Here is a 23,483-nt window from a genome sequence, read left to right on the forward strand (position 1 = left end):
CAGGAAAAATCACCAGCAAGAAACTAGGGAGTCGGCTGCCTTAAATCCAATCAGAAACTCCTGATTTCCAATCGCAGTACTCTTCCTCAAGTGGCCGGTCTCTGCCATTTAGATCAGCTTCATTACCTCCCTTCACCAACAGAGGGAGTCCAGATAGAGAACTCACTACTCCTCTGTCAGCACAGCCAGCTCCATAACCCTCACCAGAAGCCAGAGGCAAACCCGAAAATGAGCTCACAACAGTACCCCCCCTTGAGGAGGGGCCACCGAACCCTCATCCACGCCACCAGGCCGATCAGGATGGGCCCGATGAAAAGCATGAACCAATCTATCGGCATGAATATCAGAGGCAGAGACCCAAGAATTGTCCTCCTGGCCATAACCCTTCCACTTGACCAAATACTGGAGTCTCTGTCTAGCTAGACGAGAATCCAGTATTTTCTCTACCTCATATTCCACATTACCTTCAACCAATACAGGGTCAGGAGGTGCAGCCATAGGAACTACTGGCTCAACATATCTCTTTAACAGCGACTTATGAAACACGTTATGGATCTTAAACGTAACAGGAAGAGCCAATCGAAAAGAAACTGGATTAAGAATCTCCAAAATCTTGTAAGGTCCAATAAATCTTGGCTTGAACTTTGGAGAAGCCACCTTCAAAGAGATATTCTTTGATGACAACCAAACCATATCATCCACTTTAAACCGGGGACCAATGGTCCTATGCCGGTTAGAAAACCGCTGGGCCTTTTCCTGGGAGAGAGACAACTTATCCACTACTTGGTCCCAAATCTGCTGCATTCTCTCTACCACAGTGTCAACACCTGGGCAGGCTGAAGATTCCACTTGCCCTGAAGAAAATCGAGGATGAAACCCAAAGTTACAGGAAAAGGGCGACATCAAGGTGGCAGAATTAGCTGTATTATTTAAAGCGAATTCGGCCAAGGGCAAAAATGAAACCCAATCATCCTGATCAGCAGATATAAAACATCTCAAATAGGACGCCAAAGTCTGGTTTGTTCTCTCAGTCTGCCCATTGGTCTGAGGGTGAAACGCAGAGGAGAAGGACAACTGAATTCCCAGCTTGGAACAAAAGGCTTTCCAGAATCTGGAAACAAACTGAACTCCTCTGTCCGATACAATGTTCTCACGAATCCCATGCAACCGAACCACCTGTTGTAAAAACAAGGGTACCAACTCTGAGGAAGATGGCAACTTTGGGAGTGGTACAAGATGGACCATCTTAGAGAATCTATCACAAATCACAGTCATTCTCTGAGAGACAGGAAGATCAGAAATAAAATCCATTGAAATATGGGTCCATGGCCTCTTAGGCACCGGCAAGGGCATCAACAACCCACTAGAGCGAGAACAGGGTTTAGACCGGGAACAAGTCCCACAGGACTGCACAAAATTCCTGACATCACGAGATAAGGCGGTCCACCAAAAAGACCGACTCACCAAATCTCTGGTACCAAAAATACCTGGATGACCAGCCAATGCGGAGCAATGAACTTCAGACATCACTCTCTTCCTCCACTGGTCAGGAACATACAATTTTCCCATAGGAAAACACTCAGGTTTGTCCTCCTGGAATTCTTTCAGAGCACGTCTCAAATCGGGTGAGATGGCATAAAGAACTATCCCCTCACCTAGGATGATAGTAGGCTTGGTCACAATAGGAGAATCAGCAAAGAAACTCCTAGAAAGGGTATCTGCCTTAACATTCTTAGTGCCTGGAAGAAAGGAGACCACAAAATCAAAACGTGTAAGAAACAAGGCCCACCTAGCCTGTCTAGGATTCAAGCGTTTGGCCGACTGAAGGTAAATCAAATTCTTGTGGTCAGTGAGGACCACAACTTGATGTCTAGCTCCCTCCAACCAATGTCTCCACTCCTCAAATGCCCATTTCGTGGCTAACAATTCCCGATTCCCCACATCATAGTTGCTTTCAGATGGGGAGAACTTTCGGGAAAAGAAGGCACAGGGATTCATTTTAGACATCACCGGATCGTTTTGGGACAAAACAGCTCCTGCACCAATCTCTGAAGCGTCTACCTCCACCTGAAAAGGAAGTGAGACATCAGGTTGCCGCAAAACCGGAGCAGAAGTGAACCTCCGCTTCAGCTCCTGAAAGGCCGAAACAGCCTCTGAAGACCAATTCAGCACATCAGCACCCTTCTTAGTTAAATCAGTCAGTGGTTTAGCAATACCAGAAAAATTAGCTATAAATTTACGATAAAAATTAGCAAATCCCACAAACTTCTGGAGAGCCTTCAAAGAAGTGGGTTGAACCCAATCATACATGGCCTGTACCTTGGCCGGGTCCATTTCTTTTTTTTTTTTTAACTGTGTATTTTATTAACATTTTTAAACAGATACAGAAAAAGTACATGAATGTATAGATATGTCTCACAAGCTTGTTAGCAATAACTGTAAACCAGAAATCAGTATACATATCTTAATATCCACTAATACAATGAAAACAGGGAATATGACAAGACGAACAATACAATACTAGACAGGGAAATATAAGGAGGGGGGGAAGGAGCGGGGAAGGTGAATATTTCAGGCTTCCATCAAGGCCAAACTTCACTGTTATTCTTTATTGGCCCAATAAGTGTCCCATAGTGACCAAACACTTTCAAAAAGATCTACCATGTCATTTGACAAGGCAGATAGATACTCCATCCTTCTCACATCTTGGATCCGAGAATGGAGATCGGCAAGTGAGGGTGGGTGGGCTAACCTCCAGTTACAGGCAATTAGACACCTGGCGGCTGTGGTCATATGCAACAGTAACCGCTTCACTCTCTTCCCCAGCTGAACAAGTGGTATATTTAATATGTAGAATTTAGGATCCAGGGGAACCCGAAGGTTAGTTACTTTATAAATAAGAGATTGCACCAGCCTCCAGAAACCCTGGATATTGGGGCATACCCAGAATATGTGCGGTATGTCTACTCCTGTAGCTCCACACCTCCAACAATTGTCAGGTATAGTTGGGTTTAGTTTATGTAGTAGTGATGGGGTGTGATACCAATACATAATTAATTTATACTGATTTTCCTTATAAACATAGCACGAAGATGTCTTTGAGGCAGTATCCCAGATCCGTTTCCACGTACACAAGGGAATGGTCTCACCAAGGAAATCTTCCCATTTCCTCATATAGGTGTGATTTGGCTTGTCTTCTGGGCATGGGGCAACTAAAATACGATATATATCTGAGATGAGGCCTTTAGTAGAAACCCCAGCTCTGCATAATCTTTCAAATAGTGTAGGGATAGAGACTTCTAAGGAGGCAAAAAGGGAATGCATCAGGTGTCTTACTTGTAAATACCGATACTGGAAATTGCCAGGGAGATTGAATTTAGCAGATATGTTGGCGTAGGGGAGAAGGACTCTGGAACTTGCGTCTACTATGTCAGCAAAGCAAAAGAGTTTCCTGTCAAACCATGTTTTAGTCGCTATACCCTGCATACCGTCTGGCATTCTGGGATTAAAAAGAAAAGAAGTCAAGGGAGAACGTTCGGATTTAAGTGGAAACTTTTTGACACAACAGTCCCATATCCTCTTAGTGAAGGCTATAGGGCCCAGGGTATGTGGATCAAGCTTGTTAGATGAGGTGCCCCAGAGGTAGGAGTTGGGGTGTATTGGGGCAAGCCATAACTTCTCTATTTCCATCCATCTAGAGAAGGCACAGCGATTAGACCATGCAGGGATGTGACGTAAGTGTACTGCCCAGTAGTACCTAGTAATATCTGGGACCCCCAAGCCTCCTCTCAGTTTACTGTCAAATAAAGTGGTTTTCTTGATTCTATGTCTCTTGTGGGCCCAAACAAATTGAAGTATACTAGACTGAATGTTGCGCAACTCTTTGTATGGCACACACACCGGAAGGGTCTCAAATAGGTAAAGTAGCTTTGGCAGAACAGACATTTTGACTGCAGAGATTCTGCCAAACAGAGACAACGGGAGCCTGTTCCAATTGAGCAGGAGCTTTTTTATCTCAGTAAATAAACTAGGATAGTTCTGCTGGTATAATAGCTTATACTTAGATGTTAATTGTATCCCCAGGTATGTCAAGGATATATTTTTCCATTTATAGTTGTAGTTTTCCTGTAATGAGGAAACCCGCACCTGTGGAATATTAAGAGGCAGAGCTTCCGTTTTGTTCTGGTTGACCTTATACCCCGACAAATTGTAGCAATAAGGAATGCAAATTCGGGAGGGTGATATGTGGTTGGGACAAAATCAATAGGACATCATCCGCATATAGAGATAGCTTAAACTCCTTATCTCGTACCATTACTCCACGTATATTAGGGTCATTGCGAATAGCAGCAGCCAATGGTTCAATACACAAGACAAAAAGAAGGGGGGACAAAGGGCATCCCTGACGGGTGCCGTTGTGTATTTGAAAGGGTTGAGATGTGGCATAAGGAAGCCTGACCGAAGCTGAGGGGCATGAATATAGACTTTTCAGGGCAGTAATAAATGCACCCGAAATTCCAAAATGATGTAACGTTTCGAACATGAATGGCCACCCCAGTCGGTCAAATGCCTTCTCCGCATCCAAACTAAGAAGGAGTGCTTCACTCTCTGTCTTATTAACAACCTCTACTAAGTCAATGATCTTCCTGGTATTGTCTCCTCCCTGTCTACATGGGACAAAACCCACCTGGTCTTTGTGTATTAGGTGAGGGAGTAGCGCTGAAAGACGTAGAGCCAGTAGTTTAGTAAAGATTTTCATATCAGCATTAAGGAGTGCTATGGGCCTATAATTGGCACATTCCATAGCATCCTTCCCCGGTTTGGGTATAAGCGTAATGTAAGAATGTAGCATACTTGCGGGTATAGGGGAGCCCGTGAGGAAGCTATTAAATAATTTAACTAAATAGGGGGTGAGTCGAACCGCAAACGCCTTGTAGTAGAAGTATGTCAGGCCATCTGGACCCGGTGATTTTCCATTAGGAAGTAATTTAAGCACCTCTCCTACCTCTTCACCCGTGATTTCTTTATTCAGTGTATTTACAGTGTTCTTAGTAAGAGTAGGCAGCTTACACTGCTCAAGAAAGGAGTGGATTAGGTCCCTCTGTTTTCCTGGGTCTGTAGGAAGAGTGCTAGGCAAAGAATACAATCTTGACAAATAATCCTGAAAGATGTTTGCGACTTTAGTGGGATCATAGAACATATTCCCTCCCGAATCTCTCAAGGCATAAACGGATGAGTTCCCCCTATCCTCTCTAAGTTGGCGGGCTAAAAGGGAGTGAGGTTTATTTCCTTTGTCATAATATTTATGCTTGCTATAAAGTAGTAATTTTTCTGTTGTATTGACCGCTAAGTCCCTCAGTTGGGCACGAGTCTTTACTATACCTCTAAGGGTACGTATTGTTGGGTTAAGGGTAATCCTATTCTCTAAGTCTCTGAGACTTTTGAGGAGCTGATCTCTCTGATATAATCTATCTTTTTTTATACGAGAGTTAATGCTATGCATTGCCCTCTAAAGACGGCCTTATGGGCTTCCCAGACAGTAGAAAAATTAGGCACTGACCCCTCATTGTTCTCGAAGTATTCCATCAATCCGGCTTCCAGTTTGTCTCTGTAGGGAGCCCTCTTGAGGAGGGACTCATTGAGCCTCCAGTGGCAGACTCTTGTACGTGGGATTGTCTGGTCTAGGGTGAGAGTCATTGGCGCGTGGTCTGACCACGTTATTGCACCAATATCCACATTGCTCGTCAATCTAAGGGTCTGAATGTTGCCAAAGAAAAAATCGATCCTGGTGTTTGTGCCATGAGGGGGGGAGTAGAAGGTAAAGGTTTTTTCTGAGGGATGTTTAACTCGCCATAGATCAAATAAGGCAAACCTGCGGATCAGTCTTCGAAAGGCAGCTGTCAATTTACGTTGAGACGGGCTCGACAATTGATTGTTAATGGTCAACCTGTCCAATGAGTCAGAGAAAATAGTGTTAAAATCTCCACCCACAATCCACGCTGAGGAGGGGAGGCGTGTTAATTTGAGGAGTACCCGGTTCAAAAAGAGGACCTGGGAGGTATTAGGGGCGTAGATGTTACACAGAATAATTGGAACTTCCTTATATGACCCTTGTAGGATAAGGTACCTACCCTGTGGGTCTGCCAGGGAGGTAGTAACTTGGATGGGACAGGTCCTTGATATCAAAATCGCCACACCGGCTTTTTTCCTTTCCTGGGAGGCTAAGAAAATTGTGGGGTAAAGGTGTTTAGCGAAATTGCAGTTCCCATTGAGATTCAGGTGTGTTTCCTGTAAGAAAACCACATCAGCTCGCTGGGTCCGCATCTCACCAAGCGCCATTCGTCTCTTAATGTTTGAGTTTAAACCCTTAACATTTAGTGTTAAAATTTTAACCATATTTTAGGTTGTAGTAGCAGAAAGCAAAATTAGCATTACATACAGAGACCAACCGGGTATTGCCCATCTCAAAATTGCCTGATGGCCCACGATGGATGGCTCTCAAAGAGGTACAGAAGATTCCCTCACCACAATCAGGGTAGACACATAAGGAATGGGAGAAGACATTTACAATACACACAACACATAGATACAACATTTACATGTCACAAATATTACCAGAGAGGAGTGAAGCCACAGGCGAAAGCCTTCTCCGCTACCGTCCTCTCCGGCCAGGGTCAGAGAAAAAAACATTGGCATAACGTAAAACTTTACCAATATCTAAACCCTGACCTCCTTTACCAACTCTTCCGTAGGAGGAACCAGGGTAACTCTAACCCTTAAAAGGGGGTCTGTAGCTATGGACACACTGCTATCACAGTCAGTGTCAAAAGCTAGATTCTAAACATTTAAGAGAGGGGAGTGTTCAATTCTCACCGCCCTAGTAGCAAGCCAATGCAAATAGTGTGAGGAGTCTTAACCAGATATATTATCATAAAAGAAAAAGAAAAAAGTGAACAGCTACTTATGAAAGAAAGAACCAACCAAAGTCCCTATAATAAACTGGGGAGGGCACAAGATCCCCCACCAACTGCCCCCCAAGGGGGGACTCCAGCTTGAAACCAGAGATTCAAACACAGGGCTCCAGTTCCCAGAAGGAAGAAAAAATATGAAAAATTGTTATCTCAGGTCGGAGCCGGTCGTGCCTTAGGTCGTGATGAGGGAGATCCCCCCCTAGAGTCCACCTGTTGCCAAACCGGACGGAGTGGACTGGACGGCATCTCCAATTCCCAGTCCACCAGGGAGGGCGGAGGAACCCCCAGGTCAGTGCAGAAGGCTGGGAGGTCCCGAATAGATCGAAGCACTACCGTACGACCATCTTTTGAGGCTATGAGGGCAAACGGGAACCCCCAGCGATATCGGATGCCCTTATCTTTTAAGGATGCAAGTAGTGGCTGCAGATGTCTCCTTTTCTGTAGGGTGATCCAAGATAAATCAGGAAATAATTGGATCCGAGTCCCTTGATATTCAATTCTCTCCGAAGCACGGGCTTTAGCCATAATAGACTCTTTTAATTGGAAGTCATGGACACAGCAAATAATGTCACGAGACTGATTTTGCGGCCCCCTGGGGCGTAATGCTCTATGTGCTCTGTCCAATTTTATCCTTTGAGTTGTGGGGCACTCCAGTACAGTGTTGAATATGGTTTCAAGTATGGCATGGACATCCTCATTACCCGTGGCCTCAGGGACGCCTCTCACTCGGATATTATTACGGCGTCCTCTGTTGTCCAGGTCTTCCAGATGTTTGTTAGTTTCACTCAGAGCCTGAGCATAAGAAGTCACGTTCTTTTGTAGTTTGATGATGTACTGTCTAGTAGCATCGTGATCCCTTTCCATTGAGTCCACTCTGTCTGCTAGTAGCCCAACATCTTGGCGGATTGAGTTAATCTCTGACTTACAGGTTTCTTTTACTTCTGAGATCAGGGATTTGAAGTCCTCTTTGGTAGGGAGGAGATCCAGATACTTCTTCAATCCTCTGTGGTCAAAATGGTGTTCCATCTCTCCCGACTCAGTCTCTGATGGGGAGTCACGCGACCCCCCCCGTCCTCCTGCTGTGACACCAGAGCAGACAGTGAGGGCGTAGAGTCCAGGTCCATACCCACTGGGCCCGACCACGTAGTTTTATTTTTCGCTTGAGTGCCTTTATGGATTGATTGTCGTTGTGACTTTGGTGGCATGGGGTCACTCGCAACACAGTCTCTCTTAGTAAGAAACTTGTCCAAAGGGGTCATAAACGGCTGCCCCCTTCTTAATCTGTATGACCAGCTTGAACCTCGTCTCCTCCTCAGCCCCGCCAGGTCGTCCCCTAGTCCGTGCAATGTATTATATCTCCTTTCAATATTATTTATTGATGTAAAACCGTTAAAATTATAGCTGTCCACTTATGTCCTCCATCTGGGCGGAAAGGCAAGTCTCCCCTCTACGCAGACATTATACAGGGGTGTATATCTCCTCCATGGCTCTTTCTCGTAGTAATTTCTTTACAACAGGCTATTATTTCGATGACCACTAGATGGCAGTAGAGTATAAGGCAAAAAGAGAGCCTTTCCTGTTTTTTTTTTTTTTTTTTTTTAAGGCAACTGCAGCCCAGTTTCCCGCTCCCTTCTTCTTCAGCTATCAGAGCTTGCAAAATGGCGTCGCCCACATGGAGCCCCGGGGTCCCGAGGGGGGCGCAATCGCCGCCGTTGCACCTCTGGAGCACAACCACTTTGTCACTTGGAGATGCCTCCTTCTCCTCAGGGACACCATCTCTCCCGTGTCTGAACTGGGACAGCACTGAAGGTAAGACCCAGGGCTGCACCCTGACTATGTGGAGGTGCTATAAGAAGGCCTTACCTCCACTGTTTCTCTGTGCGTGCTAGGAGCAGTCCCACGGGTATAGTTCCGATCTCAGTGTTCTGCTTGAAGCCCTCCTGGAGTTATGCTCCCAGCCCAGGTCTGTGTCCAGAACCCGGGGTGATAGCCAGGGAACCTGGCTTGCCCCTCGCCGGCCACCTCGGGGTGCTGAATCCTACAGGTATCTTCCATGGTAGCAGGGGAACCAAGTCAGGATGTTTTGCAGCAAATTGTAAAGTTTAAAGAGGAAGTTTCGTGTTCTAAAAGCAGGAGCCCAAGTGAAGTGCTTCTTCCCTGTTAGGTGCCCAGGCCACGCCCCGGCCGGGTCCATTTCAATAGTTGACGGAGACAAAATAAATCCCAAAAATGAAATCCTCTGTACACCAAAAAAGCATTTCGATCCCTTAACATACAAGGAATTCTCCCTCAAAATCCGGAACACTGTCCGAACATGTTCCACATGAGATTCCCAATCCCTGGAAAAGATCAAAATATCATCCAGATAGATGATCAAAAACTTATCCACAAAGTCCGGGAAAATATAATTCATGAAGGATTAGAAGACAGAAGGGGCATTAGTGAGCCCAAAAGGCATCACCAGGTACTCAAAATGTCCCTCCGGAGTATTAAACGCTGTCTTCCATTCAACCCCATGCTTGATGCGAATAAGATTATACGCCCCCCTGAGGTCAAGCTTAGTAAACCAGCAAGCACCTTTAACTCTGGAGAATAAATCAGAACTCAGGGGTAATGGATACTGAAATTTAACCGTAATTTTGTTGAGGGAACGATAGTCAATACAAGGCCTTAATGAACCATCCTTCTTGGCCATGAAAAAAAACCCAGCACCTAAGGGCGAAGAGGATGGTCTAATATGACCCTTCTCCAATGACTCCTTAATATAAGATCGCATAGCCTCGTGTTCGGGTACAGATAAAATGAAAAGTCGACCCTTGGGAAATTTACACCAAGGTCTCAACTCAATTGCACAGTCATAACTCCTATGAGGAGGCAAGGACGCAGACTTTCTCTCACTAAATACATCATAAAAATCAGCCAAATAGTCAGGAACATCATGCGACTGGGGAGAGGTGGAGAAAACAGGAGTGTCACCAAGAGCACACCGACAACCCCAACTCACCACAGACACAGATTTCCAATCCAAAACTGGATTATGGGTTTGCAAACAGGGAAAACCCAGAACAATGGTATCATGTATATTATGCAACACCAAAAATCTGCAATTTTTTTGGTGGTCTGGGGCGACCCGCATTATCACCTGGGTCCAAAACTGAGGTTTATTCTTTGCCAAAGGAGTAGCATTAATACCCCTCAAAGGAATAGGCGTCCGCAGAGGTGTCATAGGAAAACCACAACGTTTAGCAAAATCCAAGTCCATTAGATTCAAGGCCGCTCCTGAATCCACAAAAGCCTTCGCGGAAAATGTGGATAAGGAGCAGATCAGAGTAATTGCCAAAAGAAACTTAGGTTGTACACCGCCCACAGCAAATGTGTGTGCAAAATGTTTCTCTCATTTAGGGCACACAGAAATAACATGAGAGGCATCTCCACAGAAAAAACACAGCTTATTACGCCTTCTAAACTCCTGACGTTGCGCCCTAGACAAAACTCCATCACATTGCATAGGTTCAGACATTTGTTCAAAATGTGGCAGCGCCTCCCGTGTAGTCTTGCGTTCACGTAAACGCCGATCAACTTGAATGGCTAATGACATAGAATCGTCAAGACCAGAGGGAACAGGATATCCCACCATAGTATCTTTTAAAGTCTCAGACAAACCCTTCCGAAAGAGAGCTACCAATGCACTATCATTCCATGTAGTAAGGACCGCCCACTTTCGGAATTTCTGACAGTATAACTCTGCAGGATCCTGACCCTGGTTCAATGCCAATAGGACTCTCTCAGCTTGATCAATAGCATTAGGTTCATCATATAACAACCCCAAGGCTTGAAAAAATGCATCCACATTAGTCAAAACAGGATCTTCAGGTGTCAAAGAAAACGCCCAATCCTGAGGATCGCCGCGCAGCAAGGAGATGACAATTTTAACCTGCTGCGCAGAGCTCCCCGATGAGTTAGGCTTCAAGGCAAGAAATAATTTGCAATTATTATTAAAATTCAAAAATTTAGACCGATCCCCAGAAAACACATCAGGAACAGGGATCCTTGGTTCAACAGCATGTGAATGAGTGAGATAGGCGGAAATTCCCCCCACTTCAGCAGCGAGCTGCTCCACACGATCAGACAATTGCTTAATTTCCATCAAGGAGAAAAAGAAAAAAAAAAGAATCCTCCTACGGCCCCAGAGAAAAAGAGGAGAAAATATACATATAAAAAACAAAAAAAATTCTGACACTTTTTTTTTTACAGTTCTCTCCTGCTTTTGAGTACCCTAGAATCTGCGGTATGGCTGGTGATTCTGTTATGAATGAGTCACCGAGGAGGAAAAAACAAAAAGCAACCTAAGCCCAGAAAACCGGAGAGGTTGGTAACTAGCGGATTGCAGACCCCTGAAGAAAAAGGCCCTGAAGTCGCCAGACTTCAAATAGTTATATCAGCACTCAGGTATATTCTGAAGACAGAGCAAAAGAGATCAACTGATCAGAGACAAAATGGGGATTCAGCCCAGTCCCAGCCAGGGCTGGCTGAACACAAAAACTAAGTAAACCAGACAAAAACTCATATGAACAATAGCAGAGAAAACTTAGCTTTAGGAAGGCAGGAACCAAACTGGAAACCAGGAGCCACAGTCAGCAAAAATCACCATCAAGAAACTAGGGAGTCGGCTGCCTTAAATCCAATCAGAAACTCCTGATGTCCAATCGCAGTCCTCTTCCTCAGGTGGCCGGTCTCTGCCATTTAGATCAGCTTCATTACCTCCCTTCACCAACAGAGCGAGTCCAGATAGAGAACTCACTACTCCTCTGTCAGCACAGCCAGCTCCATAACCCTCACCAGAAGCCAGAGGCAAACCCAAAAATGAGCTCACAACACTTCCCTTAGTGGTTGCTGGTGATTTCCTCCTTGTGCATTTTGAGCTCTTCAGTCTCCTGCCTGATCTGCATGGTTCAGCTAAGTGATTCTTTTGTTAATCCTTTGCATCTAATCTGGTTGTGCCTTTGTTTTGATTTCTGCTTTGTTGCAGGGTTCAGTGTACTCCCTGCTGGGGGCAGCGCTGGGCCTGCTCCATATGTTACAGCTTGTGCTAGTTTGTTCAGTCCCCTGTTATATTGGTATCTTTTGCTTTGCTTCCAATTCACACCAGAGTGCTGATCTAGAGAGTGTGAGGTCGTGTGGCCTCAGGTTTTTTGTATATCAGATGTGTTGGATTTTTTTAGGGTTTTGCGTGATTGCAGACAGTATCTTTTCTGTCCTGTCCCATCTAGACAGTTTGGGCCCCATCATTTGCTCAGTCTATTTTCTGCCTGTGTTTGTGTTTCATCTTGTCTCACTGACAATATATGTTTGGGGGTTGTCTATTCATTTGGGGATCTGCTCCGGGGCAGTTTAGATTTCACCTTTCTGCTTTAGGCTTAGCTTGTTCTCCAACTGTGCCGAGGCGTCTAGGGCATCGTAGGAACGCTCCACGGCTACTACTAGTTATGTCATTAGGATCAGGGGTCTGCAATCCGCTGAGTTACCAACCTCTCTGGTTTCCTGGTGGCTTAGCCTGTTCTTGCCATCCTCCTCAGTGACCCATTCATAACAGCTGACTTTGATGGAACGGTCTGCGGGTGTCATGTTACGTTTGCAGAGCCTCTGATGTGCCTAAACAGTGGAAACCCCCCACAAGTGACCCCATTTTGGAAACTAGACCACCCAAGGAACTTAACTAGATATGTGGTGATCACAGAAGTTTATAATGCAGAGCTGTGAAAATAAAAAAATCATTTTTTTTCCACACAAAAAAATTTTTTTAGTCCCCAATTTTTTATTTTTCCAAGCGTAAAAGGAGAAATTAGACCCCCAAAGTTGTTGTGCAATTTTTCCTAAGTATGCTGATACCCCATATGTGGGGGTAAACCACTGTTTCGGCACATGTCGGGGCACAGAATGGAGGGAGCACTGTTTGACTTTTTGAACGACAAATTAGCTGGAATAAATGGTGACGCCATGTCGCGTTTGGAGACCCAGTGATGTGCCTAAACAGTGGAAACCACTCAATTCAAACTCCAACTCTAACCCCAACACACCCCTAATCATAACCCTAACCACAACCCTAACCCCAATACACCCCTAACCCTAATCCCAACTATAACCCTAACCACAAGCCTAACCCTAATCCCAACCCCAACCCACCCCTAACCCTAATCTTAACCCTAATTCAGACCCTAATCCTAACCCTAATTCCAACCCTAACCCTAATTCCAACCCTAACCCTACTTCTAACCCTAACCCTAATTCCAACCCTAACCCTAATTCCAACCCTAACCCTATTTCTAGCCCTAACCCTAGCTCTAACCCTAACTCTAATTCCAACCCTAACTGTTGTGAATTTGCTTTATGGGCTCCCTCTGGTGGTTACTGGAGGTAATGGAGCCTATCTGATTGACAGAGGCTTGCCACCTGATAATGATGATGACGATTGGAGATCTGGGGTTTCAGATTGGGATTTAAGACAGCTGACTCCCTCTATCCCTATTGGTGATTTGCTTCCTGTTCCTCCTGAGGTCTGATTTTTCCAGCTCTGTCCATGCATGCTCAGCTAAGTGATTTATTTGCTATTCTGTTTGCATTTGATCTGGTTTTGTCTATCTCTTCTTGGTGCGGGTCAGCCAGCTCCGGCTGAGGCTGTGCTGAATCACCGCCCATATGTTACTGCTTGTGCCAGTTTGTTTTATCCCCTGTGTTAGATTGGTCTCTTTTTGCTCTGATTTCAGAATATACCAGAGTGCTGATATAGTGGGGGGCGAAGTCGTGTCACTTCAGTGTTTTTTGCATCAGACGTTTTGGACTTTTTGCAGGTTTTTTTTGCGTGATTGCAGACAGTGTTTTTCCTTTCCTGTCCTGTCTAGTCAGTGTGGGCCCCATCATTTGCTCAGTCTATTTTCCTGCCTGCGTTTGTGTTTTCATCTTGTCTCACTGACAATACATGTGTTACAGCGGCGGAACACGCTTAAAAAAATATAAATAAACGTGTTCGCCACCCGGGGTCCACCGTGCGGCAGGTGTAATAACCGCTGCTAAAATAGGCAGAGCACATGGACGGGAATGTGCACAGGGAAGAAGTGTACCTGGTGCACACAAGCAGACTCTGTTAGAACTCACAGAGCTGTACCCAAAAAACACAAATACAAAAACGCTGAGTCTGTATTAACTTCACAGACACTCAGCGGCACACGTGCGGTAGCCAAAGCCGGAGTAGTTAAGAATGGCACTACAACTGAATGGACTTACCGTAGATAGGCGTGTGCATGGCGTCGCAACTGTGAACGCCAAGAGCGGGCTGCAGCGCAATATAGCAGGCGCAAAGCAGGACGCTGGCTGCTGCAATAGAGGATGCTTGAGCGCGCTGGCACTAGCGCAATACTGGCTGACCCAATCACTCACTCAAACGTAATATCAGAGGGAAGGGGTTTCATAATAAGTCATCCACCAGACCAAGCACCCATCACCAAACACACAGCAGCAAGTATAGAAAATACTAGCGCATGGCATAGCGGCCATGCGCACTTTTTATAGCGTACGGGACCTGCCGGAAATCTTCAGAGCCCCGAGCATAACCAATCAAATCAGGAGCAGGACCTGAGCACCTGACTCCTGAACTCCAGTGAGAGCTCGTCCCGTGAGCATGCTCAGAAGCAGGGAAAAAGGACTTAGCCTCTGGAGACAAATGTGAGAATCTGGGTTGCTGCATATGCATAGAATGACCCAGATTCCTAACAACATGTTTGGGGGCTATTTATTCCTTTGGGGTCTGCTCTGGGGCACTTTAGATTTCCCCTTTCTTGCTTTAGGCTGTTAGCTCTCCGGCTGTGCCGAGGTGTCTAGGATCATCGTAGGTACGCTCCACGGCTACTGCTAGTTGTGTGGATAGGATCAGGGGTCTGCAATCCACTTAGGTAACAACCTCTGGTTTTCTGTGGCTTAGCCTGGACCTGCTCTCCTCCTCGGTGACCCATTCATAACAGAATCACCAGCCTAACTGTAGACTCTAGGGTACTCCAAAGAAGGAAAGAATTTTAAAAAAAAAAGTGTGAGGATTTTTTTTTTTATATTTTTTTTCTGGGGCTGCAGGAGGAGATTTTTTTTTCTCTAAATGGAGACTAAGCAATTGTCTGATCGTGTTGAGCAGCTCGCTGCTGAAGTGCGGGGAATTTCTGCCTATCTCATTCAATCATCTGCTGTTGAACCAAAAATCCCTACTCCTGATGTGTTTTTTGGGGATCAGTCTAAATTTTTGAATTTTAAGAATAATTTTACACTATTTTTTGCTTTGAAACCTAACTCATCGGGGAGCTCTGCGCAGCGATCCCCAGGATTGGGCCTTTTCTTTGACACCTGGAGATCCTATTCTGGCTAATGTGGACGCGTTTTTTCAAGCCTTGGGGTTGTTGTATGATGAACCTAATGCTATTGATCAAGCTGAGAAAACCTTATTGGCATTGAACCAGGGTCAGGATTCTGCAGAGTTATATTGTCAAAAATTCCAAAAGTGGGCGGTCCTTACTAAATGGAATGACGATGCCCTAGCAGCTCTCTTTCGGAAGGGTTTGGCAGAAACCGTAAAATATGTTATGGTGGGATTTCCTGTTCTCTCTGGTCTAGACGATTCTATGTCATTGGCCTTTCAAATTGATCGGCGTTTACATGAACGTAAAACTATACGAGAGGCGTTGCCGCTTTTTGAACGAACGTCTGAACTCATGCAATGTGATAGTGTTTTGCCTAGGGCGCAACGTCAGGAGTTTAGAAGGCGTAATATGCTGTGTTTTTTCTGTGGAGATGCCTCTCATACTATTTCTGTCTGCCCTAAATGAGAAAAGCATTTTGCACACACATTTGCGGTGGGCAGTGTACAGCCTAAGTTTCTTTTGGCGATTACCCTGATCTGCTCCTTTTCTACATTTTCTGCTAAGGCTTTTGTATATTCAGGAGCAGCTTTGAATCTGGTGGATTTGGACTTTGCTAAATGGGTCTTTTCCCATGATACCCCTGCGGACTCCTATCCCTTTGAGGAGTATTGATGCTAATCCTTTGGCGAAGAATAAAACCAGTTTTGGACCCAGGTGATAATGCGGGTCGCCCCAGACCACCAAGAAAATTGAAAATTTTTGGTGTTGCACAATTTGCATTATACTATTGTTCTGGGTTTTCCTTGGTTGCAAACTCATAATCCTGTTTTGGATTGGGAATCTGTGTCTGTTAAAGAATGTTAAGGCGGACGCCCTTTCTAAGAGTTTCTTTGCGGATTCTCTTGATGTGACCGAGCCTACTACCATTCTAAATGAGGGTGTAGTTCTTTCCGCTATTTCACCCGATTTGAGACGTGCCCTGGAGGAATTTCAGGAGGAAAAACCTGAACGTTGCCCTATGGGAAAATTGTATGTCCCTGACCAGTGGAGGAAAAGAGTAATGTCTGAAATTCATTGCTCGCGTTGGCTGGTCATCCAGGTATTTTTGGTACCAGAGATTTGGTGAGTCGGTCTTTTTGGTGGCCTGCCTTATCTCGTGATGTCAGGAATTTTGTGCAATCCTGTGGGACTTGTTTTTGGTCCAAGCCCTGTTCTCGTTCTAGTGGGTTGTTGATGCTCCTGCCGGTGCCCAGGAGGCCATGGACCCATATCTCAATGGATTTTATTTCCGATCTTCCTGTCTCTCAGAGAACGACTGTTATCTGGGTGATTTGTGATAGATTTTCTAAGATGGTCCATCTTGTACCACTCCCAAAGTTGCCATCTTCTTCTGAGTTGGTGCCCTTTTTTTTACAACAGGTGGTTCGGTTGCATGGGATTCCTGAGAACATTGTGTCGGACAGAGGAGTCCAGTTTGTTTCCAGATTTTGGAGAGATTTTTGTTCCAAACTGGGAATTCAGTTATCTTTCTCCTCTGCATTTCATCCTCAGACCAACGGGTAGACTGCGAGAACAAACCAGACTTTGGAGTCCTATGTAAGATATTTCATATCTGCTGATCAGGATGACTGGGTCTCATTTTTGCCCTTGGCCGAATTCGCGCTAAACAATAGAGTTAGTTCTGCCACTTTGATGTCGCCCTTTTTCTGTAACTTTGGGTTTCATCCTCGATTTTCTTCAGGGCAAGTGGAATCTTCGGCCTGCCCAAGTGTGGACTCTGTGGTAGAGAGAATGCAGCAGATTTGGGACCAAGTGGTGGATAAGTTGTCCCACTCTCAAGAAAAAGCCCAATGGTTTTCCAACCGGCATAGGACCATTGGTCCCCGGTTTAAAGTGGGTGATATGGTTTGGTTGTCTTCAAAGAATATTCCTATGAAGGTTGCGTCTGCAAAATTCAAGCCAAGATTCATTGGACCTTATAAGATTTTTGAGATCCTTAATCCCGTTTCTTTCCGATTGGCTCTTCCAGTTACGTTTAAGATCCATAACGTGTTTCATAAATCTTTGTTGAAGAGGTTTGTGGAGCCAGTAGTTCCTATGGCAGTGCCTCCTGACCCTGTATTGGTTAAAGGCAATTTGGAGTATGGGGTAGAGAAAATATTGGATTCTCGTTTGGCTAGACGGAGACTCCAGTACTTGGTCAAATGGAATGGTTATGGCCAGGAGGAAAATTTTTGGGTCTCTGCTTCTGACATTCATGCCAAAAGATTGGTTCGTGATTTTCACCGGGCCCATCCTGATCAGCCTTGTGGCGTGGATGACGGTTCGGTGACCCCTCCTCAAGGGGGTACTGTTGTGAATTCACTTTCTGGCCTCCCTCTGGTTATTACTGAAGGTAGTGGAGCTGGTCAGATCGACAGAGGGGTTGCGAGTTCTCTTTCTGGGCTCCCTCTGGTGGTTACTGGAGGTAATGGAGCTGAAGGTGGGGGGGAGCGGAGGGAAGGGGAGCTGATGTTAACGGTGGCGGCAGATAGCCGCCGTCCATCGGTGGCAGGGGCCTATCGCCCCCGCCAATCAGTGTGGGGGGGGGGAAATCTCAATCCCCAGCCATGGCAGATGCTATTGCAGCATCGGCCATGGCTGGATTGTAATATTTCACCAAATTTCATTGGTGAAATATTACAAATCGCTCTGTTTGGCTGTTTCACTTTTAGCAGCCAATCAGAGCGATCGTAGGCAAGTGGGGGCTAAGCCACCCCCCTGGGGTGAACTATAAAGGGTCCACTGTGTGCAGATCGGGTGACCTTTCAGTGACCCCGGTCACCCGACCCGCAGGGGGCAATCAATTCATGACGCCGCATTGGCGTCATGGGTCGGATTGGCACTGACTTTCATGACGCTGACATGGCGTTAAAGGTCGGGAAGGGGTTAACCCTAGTATACGTGACGTCAGAAATCTACACTTTTACACTTTTACTTTTACGTAACGTGGGCCTTTTAGGCCCCCGTGCAAATCATATGGAGAAACTCACAAAAATAACTTTTACAAGTTTAGTTCACAATTGCAAAATAAAGATATGAATAATGCACAACATTTTAATTATAATTTTTTGCAGAAAACACCAAAAAGCATTTTTTTTCCAAACCTGAAAACAAAGATATGAAAAACACACAAAGGTATTTAAATCTAGAGTAAACTAGCTGCAGCTACATTTCTTTTCTATCTTTTTCTTTTCAATTTTATTGGTCTTCCTTAAAGGCCCTCGATATGCATAGTAGGATTATTGACCACCGATACACCTTTTAACGGCAGCAGTTAAGGGTACTTATTCCTCAGCACCGCTTTTTAACGGCACTGACAAAATAACTCGGGTCAGTTTTTACCAACCCCAGTGTTGTCATCGTCACCGTTATTCATGGAATAGCGGAGACCGCAAAAAAAGAAAAAAAAGTCCGATTTCCTATTTAATTTCTCTCTCTTTTGATATGATCTAGCACATTATTATTATTTATTATTATTCATTTTTATAGCACCATTTATTCCATGGCGTTTTACATGTGAAAAAGGGGCATACAAAGATAAGTACAATAACTATGAGCAATACAAGGCACACACAAGTACAAAAGGAGAGAGGACCCTGCCTGCAAGGGCTTACAGTCTACAGGGGTCCAGAGGAGAGAGAAATGGAGTCCCCTGAGCTCCCCCTGTACCTCCGGTGTCCCCTGGTCCCTCTGGCTCTGTCCCCCAGCCCTCGGCGTCTTCTTCTGGGAAGAAAAGGGCGAGCACAAGCTCAGTGCACCCACCAAAGTATGCCGGCTTGCACCCAGCAACAATAGGAAATTTTTCCTATTGGTTCATTTTGATCACTGTGATAGACCTTATCACAGTGATCAAAATAAAATAAAATTGTAAATCAAACCTCCCTTTATCATCCCTTTAGGTAAGTAAAAATAATGCAATAAAAAAAGGATTTAGTTCCAATTTCCATTAGGGTTAGGATTGGGGCTAATGTTAGGGTAGGGGTTATAGATAGAGTTAAGGTTGGGCTAGGGATAGGGTTTGGGCAAGGGTTAGGGTGGGTGCTAGTGCTAGGGTTAGGGTTGGGCTAGAGTTAGAGTTGAAGCTAGGGTTAGAGTTGGGATTAGAGCTAGGGTTAGGGTTTGGCTAGGGTTGGGCTAGGTTTAGGGTGGGGTTACGGTTGTGTTGGGGTTAGGGTTGTGTTGGTTAGGGTTGTGGTGTTGGGGCTAGGGTTGTGGTTAGGGCTATGGTTGTGGTTATGGTTGGGATTACGGTTAGGGTTGCGAACAGGGTTAGGCGTGTGTTAGAGTTAGGGTTATGGTTAGGTTTATGATTAGAGTTGGGCTTCAGGTTAAGGGTGTGATGGGGTTAGGGTTGGAGTTAAACCACTGTTTAGGTACACCAGGGGGTCTCCACGCGACATGGCGCCCACCATTGATTCCAGGCAATTTTGCATTCAAAAAGTCAAGCCGTGCTCCCTCACTTCTGAGCCCTGCCATGCCCCCAAACAGTGGATTTCCCCCGCATACGGGGAACTGGTGTCCTCAGAGAAATTGCACAACAAATTTTGTGGTCCATTTTCTCCTGATACACTTGAGAAAATAAAACAAACTTGGTTCCACAGTAAATTTTTTGTGGATAAAGTAAAATGTTCATTTTTTCCTTCCACATTATTTTCGTTCTCAGGAAGCACCTTAAGGATTAATAAACTTCTTGACCATGGTTTTGCGCACCTTGAGGGGTGCAGTTTTTAGAATGGTGTCACTTTTGGGTATTTTATTTTATATTGACCCCCAAGGTTACTTCAAATGTGAAGTGGTTCCTAAAAAAAAAGGACTTTGTAAATTTTGTTGGAAAAATTAGAAATCGCTGGTCAACTTTTAGCCCTTATAACGTCCTAACAATTTCCAAATTTGTGCTGATGTAAAGTTGGCATGTGGGAAATGTTATTTATTAACTAAAGTGCGCTGTGAAAGTATTCGGCTCCCAGGAACTTTTCAACCTTTTCCCACATATCATGCTTCAAACATAAAGATACTAAATGTAAATTTTTGTGAAGAATCAACAACAAATGGAACACAATTGTGAAGTTGAATGAAATTTATTGGTTATTTTAAGTTTTTGTGGAAATTCAAAATCTGAAAAGTGGGGCGTGCAATATTATTCGGCCCCTTTACTTTCAGCACAGCAAACTCACTCCAGAAGTTCATTGTGGGTCTCTGAATGATCCAATGTTGTCCTAAATGACTAATGATGATAAATATAATCCACCTGTGTGTAATCAAGTCTCCGTATAAATGCACCTGCTCTGTGATAGTTTCAGGGTTCTCGTTGAAGCACAAAGAGCATCATGAAGACCAAGGAATATAACAGGCAGGTCTGTGATACTGTTGTGGAGAAGTTTAAAGCCAGATTTGGATGCAAAATGATTTCCAAAACTTTAAACATCCCAAGGAGCACTGTGCAAGCGATCATATTGAAATGGAAGGCCCATGATCACTCTGGATGAACTGCAGAAATTTACAGCTGAGGTGGAATAGACAATCAGTCGTACACTGCACAAATCTAGCCTTTATGGAAGAGTGGAAAGAAGAAAGCCATTTCTCTAAGATATCCATAAAAAGTGTTGTTTAAAGTTTGCAACAAGCCACCTGAGAGACAAACCAAACATGTGGAAGAAGGTGCTCTGGTCAAATGAAACCAAAATCGAACTTTTTGGCAACAATGCCAAACGATATGTTTGGCATAAAGGCAACACAGCTCATCACTCTGAACACACCATCCCCACTGTCAAACATAGTGGTGGCAGCATCATGGTTTGAGGCTGCTTTTCTACAGCAGGGACAGGGAAGATGGTTAAAATTGATGGGAAGATGGATGGAGCCAAATACAGGACCATTCTTGAAGAAAACCTGTTGGAGTCTGCAAAAAACCTGAGACTGGGATGGAGATTTGTCTTCCAACAAGACAATGATCCAAAACATAAAGCAAAATCTTCAATGGAATGGTTCACAAATAAACGTATCTAGGTGTTAGAATGACCAAGTCAAAGTCCACACCTGAATCCAATCGAGAATTTGTGGAAACAGCTGAAAACTGCTGTTCACAAATGATCTCCATCAAACCTCACTAAGCTTGAGCTGTTTGTCAAGGAAGATAGGCAAGAATTTCAGTCTCTCCATTTACAAAACTGATAGAGACATACCCAAGCGACTTGCAGCTGTAATCTCAGCAAAAGGTGGCGCAACAAAGTGTTAATTTATAGGGGCTGAATAATATTGCACTCCCCACTTTTCAGTTTTTGAATTTCCACAAAAATTTTAAATAACCAATACATTTCGTTAAACTTCACAATTGTGTTCCACTTGTTGATTCTTCACCAAAAATTTACATTTGGTATCTTTATGTTTGAAGCATGGTATGTGGGAAAAGGTTGAAAAGTTCCAGGGAGCTGAATTCCTTTGCAAGGCACTGTATTTTGTGTGACACCTCTCTCTGATTTAAGGGTACAAAAATTAAGTTTGAAAATTGCTACGTTATATCGAAGAAATTTTACCACTAACATGAAGTACAATATGTCACAAAAAAAAGAAGCAGTGGGATACGTTGAAGCGTTTCAGAGCTATAACTTCATAAAGTGACAGTGGTCAGAATTGTAAAAATTAGCTTGTTCATTAAGTACCAAATTGGCTTTGTCACTAAGGGGTTAAAACTTCAGTTCCAAGCTGTAAATGCTCGGCCAGGCCTGATACCTCCTGCATGGTCTATGGTTGACTGCTGCTGTGCCATTTGCAAATTTCTACTGTTGGTCAATTGATGCAACTTTTCATGGTGTTTGCCCCTAATCTATGTTTGGGAAGCTTTTTTGTCACTCTTTAAGGTGTTTTCTATGCATTTGGTTTTGCCTCCCATTGAATCTAATAGGATTCGTTTGTCGAACCATTCGGCGAACTGTTCAGTTAATGGAGGTCCGTTTGGCAAATCTGAACTGAACCGAACCTTGAAAGGTTCGCTATTCTCTAATAAAGACACATTTAAAGGCGCTTTAGTGGCTTCTTCCTCACTATCAGTTGAAACTTGTGAACCTATACAAAATGGGGCTTGCAAACATCCCAGAGGGGTTACAGAACTCGGAGCATCAACTTGTTTTTGTTTATACTGTGGTCGTTCAATTCACGTCGTGATTCAAAGTTTCAAATATAATAATGAATTTCTAAAAAGAAAAAAGGGGATTTTAAAAGGTAAATATGCAGGTTCCAATAGTGTGCAATTGTCTCTCCAATGTTTTTTTTATTTAGAGGTATCACTTTAGATTTAGGCTATGTGCCCACATTGCGTTTGTTTAGCGTTTCCGACGCATTTTTGTGGCCGCGGAAACGCTAAAAAAACACTTCAAAAACACATCCCCATGCAATCCTATGGGATTCCTCAGTTGCTGTGCTAATGCTGCGGATATTACCGCTGCGGAATCGCATAGCAGTAAAATCCACAGCATGTTCATTATTTCTGTGAAATCGCGGCGATGCCGCCTCCATAGGATTGCATTGAAACGCTCACTTTACGCATGTGGCTATGCCCACCATGCGTAAAGTTAGCGTCTCGTGCGGATGGTATCCAGGGTCTGGAGGAGAGGAGACTGTCCTCCATACCCTAAGTACCATATCCCTGTAAAAAATAGAATTAAAATAAAAAATAGAGATATACTTACCCTCTGACGACCCCGGAGTCCTCGCGGTCGTCATTGGCGCTGGTGGCATCTCCTGTTTCCAGGGATGCATTGCACGAATGACCTCTGATGACGTAGTGGTCTCGCGAGACTGCTACGTCATCAGAGGTCATTGTCGCAAGGCATCCCTGGGAACGGAATGTACCGGGAGCGCCGCGGAGGAGATCAGGGGCCGTCAGAAGGTGAGAATAACCATATTTTTAATTTTTTTATATTATTTTTAACATTCTATCTTTTACTATTGATGCTGCATAGGCAGCATCAATAGTAAAACGTTGGTCACATTTGTCAAGCACTATGCTTGAAAAGGGTGACCAACCTGTCAATCACTTTTCCAAGTGGGTCGCCCTCCCAGGGCTGTGGGGTAC

The 23,483-nt window shown here is 44.5% G+C and overlaps 1 protein-coding gene across 3 annotated transcripts in view; it reads left to right on the plus strand.

The window, feature by feature from the left end:
• The window catches only part of HSD17B3 (hydroxysteroid 17-beta dehydrogenase 3), a 254,388-nt gene that overhangs the window by 46,127 nt on the left and 184,778 nt on the right, over positions 1-23,483 (plus strand). For 2 of the 3 annotated variants that reach the window (XM_073545952.1, XM_073545953.1), the window contains exon 1: positions 8,571-8,780. The exons of the other annotated variant lie outside the window; for it this stretch is intronic. In XM_073545952.1, coding sequence (XP_073402053.1) covers positions 8,630-8,780 — 151 coding nt within the window. In that variant the 5' untranslated portion in view covers positions 8,571-8,629. Of the gene's footprint in view, positions 1-8,570; positions 8,781-23,483 lie in introns of those variants that run through there. 3 annotated transcript variants of the gene reach the window in all.

This window comes from Dendrobates tinctorius, unplaced genomic scaffold (assembly GCF_039654945.1).
Source record: "Dendrobates tinctorius isolate UK_male_01 unplaced genomic scaffold, ASM3965494v1 ptg000144l, whole genome shotgun sequence".
NCBI classification, from domain to species: Eukaryota; Metazoa; Chordata; class Amphibia; order Anura; family Dendrobatidae; genus Dendrobates; species Dendrobates tinctorius.